This window comes from Pangasianodon hypophthalmus, chromosome 11 (genome assembly GCF_027358585.1).
Source record: "Pangasianodon hypophthalmus isolate fPanHyp1 chromosome 11, fPanHyp1.pri, whole genome shotgun sequence".
NCBI lineage: Eukaryota > Metazoa > Chordata > Actinopteri > Siluriformes > Pangasiidae > Pangasianodon > Pangasianodon hypophthalmus.
The window spans coordinates 8,373,810-8,386,309 of NC_069720.1; the positions used below are offsets into that span (position 1 = coordinate 8,373,810).

The 12,500-nt window shown below is 36.8% G+C and overlaps 1 protein-coding gene across 3 annotated transcripts in view; it reads right to left on the reverse strand.

Annotated features, from left to right (window-relative positions):
- The window catches only part of fes (FES proto-oncogene, tyrosine kinase), a 37,035-nt gene that overhangs the window by 18,364 nt on the left and 6,171 nt on the right, over window positions 1-12,500 (reverse strand). For all 3 annotated transcript variants that reach the window (XM_026930584.3, XM_026930585.3, XM_026930586.3), the window contains exons 3-7: window positions 11,365-11,538; window positions 6,686-6,782; window positions 6,138-6,321; window positions 4,836-4,973; window positions 310-429 (exon numbers count right to left, since the gene is read on the reverse strand). In XM_026930584.3, the coding sequence (XP_026786385.3) occupies window positions 310-429; window positions 4,836-4,973; window positions 6,138-6,321; window positions 6,686-6,782; window positions 11,365-11,538 (713 nt within the window). The remainder of the gene's footprint in view (window positions 1-309; window positions 430-4,835; window positions 4,974-6,137; window positions 6,322-6,685; window positions 6,783-11,364; window positions 11,539-12,500) is intronic.

The window sequence follows — 12,500 nt, forward strand, 5'->3', positions numbered from 1 at the left end:
GATGAACACCTACGTGTTTTACAGTTGCAGTGTGCAGTGCACGCTAAGTACACTTATGTGTATAATACAAGCTTATTCACACTACTGTCTGTAGTGCATGCTAATGCATACTCAAGTGTATACTGTGTCCTGATGTACATTACTGTGCATAGCAGATGTTAATGGATGTAGTGCACCCTACACTGATTAGACCCTACTGTGTAGTGGGCAGTGCATACTGATGAACACTAATGTGTGATTGACTATGATTTCTAAGCTGGCTTTCACCGACTCCACAATCCTGCAGTATGTAAGTGAGGCAGTATGCACCGGTGCTGTATTCCTTCCAGAGTGAGTTCGTTCAGTTCCAGCTCCTCAGGCTTCAAATGTTCAGTATCTTCTAGTAGACTGCTGTCAAACTCCACACACACTGGTACCTCTGCTCTCGACCTGCACACACACACACACAAACATCAGTGTAACCTGCAGCCCTGGAGCCCAGGCCAACCCATACTCTCTCCTACTCATAGCGCTCCATCATAATAAATAGTTCATATGATGTCTACCACATTCTTTCATATATATATATATATATATATATATATATATATATATATATATATATATATATATATATATATATATATATATATGGCCACTCAAACTCCATCTGGAGTTTCTCATGTTTTATTAAAATTTTATACCACAGCAATGTTGAATTCTCAAATCTGCAGGGCAAATGACTGGTTTATATTAAAACCTCGTCTAATATGTTATCAATTCTATAGTAACAACTTACACAAGGACTTGTATAGCTGAAGCTCCACATTAACAGATTTAAAAAAAAAAAACATGTTGATTACTGTTATGCTGACATTTAATGTTATGCTGACGTTTTCTGTAAGGAGACATTTATTTAGTAGTTTTGGAAGGAATCTTCACTGTGAGTGCTTTCTAACAGTCAGAGTTCTGCTATAGGAATATCTTCAGGATGGAGATCTTTGTAGTTTCTCTGTAACATGACAAGCTGCATTATTTTTGATTTTTTTGAAGAGAGAACAAAAGTAGATATTGGTAAGGGTATGACTCTTTATATCTGCGATAACAAGGAATAAAAGGAACTAACTTGTTTCAAGGACATTCCACAACATTAAACATAATTACAAAGGACAAAATGTACAAAGTGTCTTTATTTAATTAATAAAACTTTGTTAGCATTGGTAAATTGTTGTGGTATAAGAAGAATAAAACATTTCAGGACATGACGGTTACTGGAAAAATAATCAACTTCACATAAGCAACAAACCACCTGGTCATTAATTATTCTCCTATAACAGCATGTTATGTTTTATTCCTTACGTAATAATTATTATTGCCATGGATTAAACAAAATTATACAGAATGATAGCAAATAAATCAAATATTTGTGGAACTTCTTAACTGATCGCTCTCAGATCCTAATGCGACTCTAAATGAGTGCTTGGAGGGTAAATCCGCCAAGACTATAGATAAAAGACTCTAAAACAGTGCTAATATTAACTGAAAAACAAATATGTGGTGTGCTACAAGTGTGATAAAGATTTTGGCCATTTCTGATTAGATTTTATTTAGATAAAATAATAAAGTAATTTCCAACAATTCTCAATTCACTTATACCAATTCATTTTAAACTATTTAGGATTAGGTCATTTAAATAAAAATACTAAAATATAGCATGTTCATAAATGTTTTACTGGCAGTGTATAGTCCATGGTGGTTAGCTAAAATTAGCTATGTCGAAACACAATATTCAGTGTTCCTACCAACAGTAAGCCCTAGAACACATGCACAGGCCTTGCCTAGGCCAGTAGACCTGAATGCTAATCCAAGAGATTGAACCGTCTGAATTAGCAGGCAACTGACAAGCAAGTATAGACTTCTCATTGTCCTGATTTGTTGGATGTTGGTGAGTCACATCCTACTTTAACTTTTAAACTAGAGGGCAGGTTCCACAAAGATTTCAGGAAACCTGTTTTCTCAATACACCAGGCCTAGCAGACAAACAAGCTCAGAAGGCGGCCTCAGTGCCAGAGCTATGGAAACAAATGACAGACAGAAGAATGCTAGCTAAGCTCTGACCTAACGAGCAAATCCATCCAATCTGCTCCATGAGGCAATTAATGCATTGCAGGTTATGCTCAGCAGCAGGCCACGCATGCCTCAGTGGTCTTTCTCAGGTCTTTCTTCCCTGCGGCGATCAGACTGTTTTCCTCCCTGAGCTGAGCCATCAATCTCTCAGTCTGTATACGTGAGAACAGTATTTCCAAGGATAGTATGTTTTTATATATATAATATAGTATAATACAGATAAAAATTTAGGCTAAATATACAGCACTGTGCAAGAGTCTTAGGCACATCCAAAGAAATGCTGTAGAGCAAAGATGCCTTCAAAAATAATGAAACTAAATGTTTCTACATTAAAAAAAATACTACAAAGAGCAGTAAACAGTAATAAATGAAACAAAGTCAATATTTGGAGTGACGATCCTTCGCTTTAAAAAAAAAATAGTAGTCTCAGGTACAGTGTGTGCAGTTTTATAAGTAAATGAGCTGTAAGTGTTCCTGAGCATCTTGCAGAATCAGCCACAGTTCTTCTAGAGACTTTGACTGTCGCACTTGCTTCTTATTTTTGCAGCAAAACTCAGCAGCCTTCATTATGTTTTTTTGTCTGAAAAGTATCTCTTATGTAATATGCTGCTTTCTTTACTGACATACAAACATTTTTCTGTAACATTTAATTTTGTGCTGGAAAACTAATGTTTGGTAATCTAAATGTTTTTGTACCGAATCAATAATGTAGAAGTCATAAAATAAAAATCTATAACAAAGTTTTTACTAAAAAAAAAATAGGGTGCCTAAGACTTTTGAACAGTACTGTATGTCATAGCTTTGGTGACTTTCTAGTGTGTGTGTATGTACATGCACTTCAGCAGTGACACTGTGTGAGCTTGTGTAACCCCTTGATCTGTGTTTATATCTCTTTGCATAAATGCAACAAACTGTCAGTTAGTGTGTGAAAGAGATCCAGGAAGCTGTCTGGTAAAAACCCCATCATGTCACTGTGGCTGAAATCTGTCAACCAGCCAAAAGGAGGGAAAATCAGGTTTTGCCTAACATTGTTTTATTCTGCCTACAATATACTTTCACATCTTACTGATAGGAAAGCACCAGTTTAACAAATGCGGTAGTAAAAACAGTCAGTCTGGTAAATATGTCTAAAACCTTGCGTGTATGCTTTTCCCACTCAGTAAATATCACGCTTTAATCAGGTTGTTGGAATGCTATGGGCCATACGATATAAGCCTTCAGTTAGTTTTCAAATACCAGCTGTCAGTATTCTTTAAATGTGCATTTCTCCTTTTTCTCTTCTGGAGGTAACCTTTTGGTTGAAATACGGGCAATAAGGAAACATTTTTCACTTCAGAAAAGTCTGTAGGTTTATTTGTAGTTTTGTTAAGAGATTTCACAACTTCCCCGTGGATTAACTGACGTTTGTAATTCATGGATTTTGACAGAGTGATCTACAAGATTTCCATTATCTCTAATGATTGGTACCTCATCTCAGAAATCACTCACAGAGACTCAAAATAAGACTATAAGCTTTCCACCAAAAGAATTTATCCCTGTTTCCTCCAAATATCAACTATCTTTATGGCCCGTTTGTTTTGCCTATGTCTAGTTTGTCTGTTTAAATTCTGATGGTTTTAGTTTGGGATAGTATTGTCATTGTGTCCAATACCAACCTTGGAAACCCATATCAACAGTACTTGCTTCACCACCATACTGACTGCCTTTTCTTTGACTTTTGGCTGTTTTGATAACCTCCAGAAGCCTGTATTGGTCATTGGTATCCTGTTTCTTATTTTCTTAAAGTTCATATACAGTCCCTTGTTTTCATACTTTTTCTTTTCGGCACCATCGAGACTTGCAATGCAGGCACAAACTATACACAAGGAAATCTTTACTACTTGCTACATACTGTGAAATCTATGAAAATGCTTTTAGTCTATTTTTAAAGGCAAAAAAGCAAACACTCTCCAGCCATTTATTCAAAATTTGCCACTTTTCAAAATTTAAAAACACTGTATACACTACATCTACAATTTCAGATATGAACTATTTAGATTAGAAACAGGGGTGTCAAAATTGCTAACAAGACAATCTTAGCTGGCAGAGAACAAAAACAGGATTTTACCACAAAACCCGTAATGTATGCTGGTGGACAGGATGACTACATTTGTTTTTTCCAGATATGTACTAAATGACACTAAGAAAACAGTGAGTAACACTGGCTAAGCTCTTAATAATATTATTAAATAATAAGCAGCTCCTCCATTTTTTTTTTAACAAACAATCACAAGACCATGGCTCGTGAATTCACAGGTCTTATCTTATCTAAGTTGACCTTGATAAAGTTGGTACGAAGCAAAAGTAATCACTACTAGAAACAAATGCACGTCTTTAATGTTCTGTGTCCTTTCCCCTTTGGTGAATTGATTTTTCTAGCTGGCTCCCATAGCGTCGTAGTAAAGGGTTGTTACTGCTGTACAAATACCAGTATATCATTTTGGGTTAATATTCTTGCTAAAAGTAGTTGAGGTTCTGACATTTGGATAATCTTGGATGTACACAGTCAAACAATAAAGGGAAAAACCACCAACTAGTCAATAACACTGAAATGATAAATGCTATCTGAATCTAGACAGCCACAGTCAAATTGAACACAGAGCAAAATTTCTAATTAGTGAAGGCTAACCAGGCCTGCTGAATATATTTACAGTAAACAGAGGTACTCAGAGAGCAGAACAAATCTCTACCTGTTCTGCTGAATGAAGCTTTCATACTCTCTGTGTGGTTCGATGGCCTTGATGGCATTGGTCATCTCATTATGAACACACACCACTTCATCCTGGAGCAGACTGGACAGGTCAAAATACTCCTGCAGAATCTCCTTCCTGGGGAAAAAACATGAATTTGCTCATTAAGGAGTCTCAGACACAGGCAGGGAAACCACTTCTCATTTTTGCTGGTCTTAGGGTAGACAATACAGTGCGAATGCAGTACAGTGCGAATGCAGTCAGCTAATGACTCACTGACAGTAAGAAAAATAGCAGAAGTTTGAAGGGGTTGTCATGAGAAATTTGCAACTTTAATCAGTTTAAGTGCTTTGTGTACTTCTATGTATTTCAACAGCTTGACCAAAGCAAAAGTGAAAGATGTCAGTACAAACGTACGTTGTGAAACTTGGAATATCTGTTGTGTAATTTGGTTTAGCTCATATGGCTGTCATTTACAGCCGCCGTAATTCCCCCTGAGTATCATGCTCAACCATAACGCACTTGTTTATCCTCACAAAGACTGACGTTTACACATAATCTGCATTTTTCTTTATGAACAGGCCTGTATGATATGTACGACTGCTAAAGAGCAGGTTATCACACTAGTACCAATGATCATCATCTCAAAAAGGGTTTTTAAACTCGTACTGTAATTGAATGTATGCTATATGTTATTACCATATAGTAAATATTTTATATGGAAGAAATACATGGAAAAGATATGTGATGTCTTAGCAAAGAAATTCCAACTATATTTACTATATGTTAAAATGTAGGACATATATTGTATGGAATAGTAGATAATATAGCAAACTTAAAAGCAGTAAGTAATGTGAAAAATATAGGTAAATATATTTCAAATACAAAGGTGTGGAATAACAGTTACTTTGTTACTGTATTTAAGTCTGTTTTTTATATATCTTTACTTTACTTTCATGTTACATGTAATATTTTGACCTTTCATTATCAGACGGCTTCAACAAGTTCATCTCAAATCTAAACTTTAACATATGTGACATCAAGAATGAGACCTATTATCTGAAATCCACCTGTCGCTATGTGCACTTTGTGTCTATTCGCATTCGTTTAGCCTCTGTGTAGAAAAGTGGTAAAACTCTAAAGAAAAATTACCTCACCTAGCACAGGTAGTGCACGGAACATGAGTGCAGCATCGCAAAAGCTGACCTTTGCATTTCTAAACATATCTTATTTTAGAACTAGGACAACGGTAGAGCTAGCACAGCTGCAAGTTGCAAATGTAAACATCGTGTTTTGACTCACAGAATGAGCACCATCTCCTCCTGCAGCGTCTGCAGAGCTGTCAGCAGTGCCGGCTGGACCCGGCCAAAGTGCTGCTGATGATGCACTTGAGCCGCCTTTACTGCCAGCACGTACTCGTTGTGATGCTCATGAAGTTTCAGTGTGGCTTTGATGTAGCGCTCCTTGGCTTTCTCACGGTCTTTGTCTGGATGTGACAAAACACACAAACACAGACAAATGCACATGTGCTTAGAGAAAGAACCTGTAGGTTCTGGCATATATTCACAATTCAAACCATTAACATGAAAACATATAAATGAGATATGACCTGCAGATTATGTGAGGCCCTTTTTGTAGGCTACAAGCTCGTTAAAACGGGGGGGGGGGTCTTGTTTTGCTTAATCACACTCGTCATTTCCACATTGTGTGCTCTGAACAAAAGTAGTTCCTCTGATTGTAAGTGAGTGCTCTGGGCATTTGCGTGCTATTTGCATAGCATTTGGCATTCAGAGTGGAAGTGAAGTAACCCAATGATGCAAAAGGAAGTGAAAAGCAACTACATGCCTTACCTTTACTCGCCTCTTGATATTTCTTTTTGGCCTGAGCTGCATCCCGCACCAACTGCTTGTAATTAGACTTCAGGCGGTCCAACTCAGTTTGGGTGACCTAACCTTCCACAACAGGGCATGACAGGAGAATCAATTAGACATTAGACACGCACTGACTTAAAATGTTCACACGAAGTGAGCAAGAAGTGTGAATCCTTGTGGTTTGGACAGATTTTGAGATGAAAGGCATCTAATGCAGTGAAGCTGGTTTATCATGAGAGCAAAACAACACCTACAAGACCACATTATGTGCCACATTTAAGTTTTCAAGTTAGCTGTTAGTATTCCAAGTTAAACCAAGTAAAACAGAATTACATTGTATCTTACAGCCTGCATGTTCTCTTGGGCAAAGTTAACATGTTTAAAAATTATGTCAAGTTAATTAATCTGCTAAATATAGGTCTTTATTTAATAAGAATAAATGGTCTTATGGGAAAATAATTAACTTCTGGTGACAGTAACCATGGTTGTGTCAGGCCACCGATACATCAATTACGTCATCTATGTCTTCTACCTAAAGGTGGTTGAACTCCCTCTGGGCTCTTGAACACACATTTTTACACATGCCTCCACTGAGTTTTAGTAGAAAGTTTAACACAAAAGTAACCCCTTGATTTTCAGTTGAAAAAAAAAAAAAAAAAGGTACCACATAAACTGCATCATGACGAATAAACAAAGCAGGAACTTTTCTATTCTATCTGAAGGTGATACATTTTAATTACATGAACCTTAGGAACCTTAAATGCATTTGGTTGTTTGACCAAGCAGTTTAAATTGATCTGTGAAATAGGATTTGTACACATAGGATTTGTGTACAACTGGTCATTTCCTGTATCTTGATTACCAGGATTTTATATAGACAGAGATTATCAACATAAAACAAATGTGTAAATGCTAATCAATAAAATCACTTCAGTAAGTCTGAGATGTATTTTAGTCATGTGTGCCAACTTTACAAACTACATTTGACAACTAAACCTCAAACTGTAATGCACATACTGTAGTCGGTTTAAAGGTTTAAAACGGTTTTAAAAACACACATTTTTAAAACCTTTTTAAACCTTTAAACAGACTACAGGAGCAAATCAGGAATTTTGTGGATGAATGAAAGCTGATTGGGATATTAATGTAAGAGAACTGGTTACCTTGACACGCAATTGACTACAAATGTAAATGCGTGTGAGTAAAATCTTATCAGGATACATGACATGACTGCGTGTAAAAAGGGTCAAAAAGAGAGCAAATTCATATTACACTATGCTGTAGTTAAGGATCCTAATAAGGCTGAAACAGCCTATTAATAAATTGACCCTTCTATATATGGAAGCTATTGACAGTTGCTAGCTCCATTATATGAGTTTTAACAATTGGTAAATTAAACACAAAATGAGCCCTACTACCAATAATCCAATTGTGCTAACTGGCTAACTAGGTAAATTTGCCAGCCATTAACTCCCAAATGCAACAAAAATTGATCATTCCTTTAACGGGTTTCCAGAAGGAAGTCAAAAGCTTCAAATGCAGAACTAGGAAAGACACACAAGTGACTAATCAGAGGCAATAATAGCAACGGGAACCTGCCAAACTTTATATCCAGGATCCTTTCAGCCTAAGCAAATAAGCAGGTGTCCTCTGACAAAGCAGGAAGTAAATAAATATGCCTTTTTCCCCCAATCTCCAGGCCTACATGCCTAGAGGTGTGGCTCTAATATCTCTCATTTTCTCGCATAATAGTAGACAAAAAAAAGCACTGGAAGACTCCTTTCACAAAAGATCTGAGTCTTGCATATCAGCTTACTACAAATGATGACCATTTCGTATTTTCAAGAAATCCACTGATACTGATCTCTAAAGAGCCATCTGTTCAGACCTGAAAACATTGCCAGTGTCACTGTGGAGATGAAGGATCTATGGGTCTTTCTCATGTTTGTGTACAATGAACTCACTCCTGCCTCATAGCTCCATTTGCTCATTTTTAGTTCATGGCCTGTCATAGAGACAGAAGATGTTTTCCTGCATAATTTAAACAGTTTACTTCATGGCATATTTCAAACCATCCAAAAAATTTTAAAAAAGAACTTTAGCAGTGGAAAAGAAAACCAGTCAGTGGCATGTAGAGACTTGCAGGCTCATACCTCAACCTGCAGTAATTATCTATGAACTTCTCCCTCTCATTATGTGAAGTGTACACTTGCCAAAGTAAAAACTACTTTATGTGGTCATACTAGTGTGTAAAGATAATGTCAACAAGGGCCACTCAGGAGCCACAAGTTTTTTTAAATATTAAAGCAATCCACTAGACAGCTTAAAAAGAACTATTTCTTAAAAAAGACTATCCAATTGTGCTTTGTTCTTGAATTTCAATAACTTGAATTTCATTAACTGTAACTGAAGTAAATGATATTAAATGGGAGGCTGAAATCTAATGCTCTACTGGATTCATGTCATACTTCCTCTGAATACCAAACATGGTAAACAGAAAAACACTACACTTACAGTTCCCCTGTCTGTGTAATATGTACTTTGATTGGACAATACATACTTAGTCTATCTACTTTTAGTTTAGGCGGAAAACTAAACCGTATTTCACATGCGCCTTCTCAATCACCGTTGACGACATGTTACAGATGTGTCAGTGACATAGACTAAAAAATATCAACACAAATGTAAATCAAATCTAGGCAGCATTTCATTTTGTGTAATCACCCAACATGACTGTCACTGATACGCTACATGAACAGTCAGTGCTAGAAAGAAATCAGCCCCAGCCTCAATTCATACCATTCTGAGTATTTTTCTTACAACCAGTGCCGTTAATGTTGCACTTGGTTCCACAAAAAAACCTTACGACCTTAAGGAATTTTTAATAGCAAATAATCTGATGTGGATGCCAAAATATCTTTATTACTATATATACCAGCCACGCTATGTTTTAGGATGGCTGGTACATATTTAATTGCCTGCAGATAATGGTTTAGGAGTGCACTGTGCCTTTTTAAGACAGGATTCTGGTTTCACAGAGTGTAATCTTCAACTCTGACTTTCTGTCCACCTGTACACTCTGGCCAGATCCCCTTTCTGTTTCACGTAACAAATTCCACCACTGTTTTTTCACTTCCATGTGTGTTTTTTTTTGCACTTTCATTATGGAAACACACCCTACCTTTAGTTCCCTTCCTGTCCTATTAAAGTGGCCTGGAGACATGCACACTGGCTGCTGCACACATCCTTCACTTTTCATTATTCATGCTTCTTGTCTATTGGCTGCACTGCCGTGGGGAAAAATTTGGTATATTTGGCACTGATGTTTAACAGATCTGGATTCATTACCTATAAATAAGCATGCACATACAACTTTTAACAATCAAAATCCAGACTTTTACATTCATACAGCATGTTCCAGAGGACTGCAGGACTTCCTATCCTTGACCTAGTGAACTGTTACCAGTATTCTTGTTGACACGTTTTAATCCACGGTCATATGTTGGTTTTTTTTTCGTCTTTATTGTGAAACACTGATCCATTATTTTATACTACAGCGCAGCACTGTTTGAATTCTGATTGGTCAGAAGGTGTTACATAATTTTCTATAACAGCATCTCTGACAGCCACAAGGAGGTTTATAATAATGTAATATATTATTATTTCTATAGTAACAAAGATTTATATGGTGGATGCTCCAATTAAATTGAGTAAAAAAAAAAAAAATTAATCACTGATGTGGTGACGATTTCTGTATGGAGAAGTTTACGTAGAATTGTTCGGAAGGAGTCTCCAGTGTTAGTGATTTGTAACAGTCAGAGTTAAAGCTGTAACTTTCAATTTTCCACTATAGGACAGAGGGCTTTGCGGTTTCTTGGTAACATGACAAGCTATATTTTGCTGTCTTATTAACTTCAGTAGAGGGGGAAATTGCTGTTATAAGAGGAATAAAACACAAAAGGACGTGCTGTTCTTGAAAAACAATCCACTTCAGGGTGGTAAAGGCCCTCCAGTAATACAACAATGACACACTGCTTTGCCAATAATTATTGCTTTCAGCTTACAGTTAAAATGAATCACATGCAGAGATTTCAGAGGCTTTACCACAGCTGTTTCGACGCTGCCGGTGGTCAAGGTTTACATCATGGCTCTAGAGAAAATCCAGCTGAAGAAAAACCCTTATCCTTTATTCCTGTTCCTTTGTCCTTTCTATCTTTCACTGTCAATATGTTATCATCCATTTCATTTAATGGTCCATGAATTAACAAACACTTTGCTTTCCACTTCATTTGTATAAGCTCATAGTTCTCCATTCCAGTCTTGTGACCCCATGTGCTACACATGTGTTTCCCCTGAACCAAAACATCACGTCATCCATCATCAAGCCGTTCATGAGCTGAGTCAGATGTGTTTAGCAGGAAAAACAGAGGACTCGATTTGAAAGCTACTGCACTGTTGCGTGATGATATAGCCTCTACACACGTCTTTAAGTATTCATACTTATGTCTCAAGTGTACCAGCAACAGATTGTGCATAAAAAGTTCAACTCATACACTGATGCCAAGAGAAAAATATGTTCTGCCTACTCGCATATAGCACACTGTTAAATTTTTATATAAACCAGATGAAAATATAAACTGTGTATTTGTGGTGCTGACCCTGCATAGCTCCTGGTTGAGGTGGCTCCACTGCTCGCCATACGTCTTCTTTAGTTGCTGTTTGTCTCTGATTAGAAGCGTAAGTTTGCTAAGCGGACCCACCATCAGGTCTTCAGAGTGCTTGCGGAGGATCCGACTCAGGTTCTCTGTCTCGCTCACCATCACGTTCCACGACTGTTGGAGAGATTTAATGATCAGCAGGCATGCCTACATCATATAGTACACATGAAAGTGTAGGTCTGATCCATTAAAATCATAAAATGCTTTTTAAGAAACTACTCAAATCACCTGAAAGCATCCCTACACCTTTACCTTTATAAGTGATGCACAAATCTATGAATACGCATGAACATACAAATTGGAAATGCCCTCAGGTTCTTATGTCATCCAAACCCCTTCCGCTCACTCACCATGTTGACAGTGTGATATTATGAAAAAGTGAGAGCCTATGTTGGGCAAACGCATGCTTGTATGCGAACCTCAGACTGAGTCAATGTTCAAACAGGAGTCGTTTGTTCATCAAAAATAGGGAAGTGATGACATTTCAACATGTTAAGTTCAGATAAGTGCTTCCTGACACTGCTTACTGCAACTGTTCAACTGTACACTGCAAAATAGTGAAAATGTCTGGAGTATGCTTAAATGTATTTCATATTTTTCATTATGAGATTATGATAAGTAAATATTATAGAGACTATATGATATTATGTGCTTGAAATGGTCTTTTTTGGCAAATAACTTTACTTATTTATAAAAACAAATGTGTGAAATAAGTAAGAATGAAACAATTGCAAGCTTTAAACTACTAAAAATGCCTAGAAATAAGATTAATAATCATATTTGTCCTGCAATGGTTTAGAGTCCTATTCAGGGTGTATTCCCGCCTCATGCCCAATGCTTCTGGGATAAGCTCCAGATTCAGTGCCATCCTGACAAGGATATTGTGAAGAATGAAGATGACTGAATGAGAAATTTTAGAGAAATTTGCTTATACTGAAGATATCATTACTTGCTAAGATATAATTTTTGCATTCTTTAACATATAACTAGCTATCCAGCTAGCTAGTGAAAAAAACTAACTTGCATTAGATACTGAATTCAGTATCTCAATTTGCATCATTATCAACACATTAACA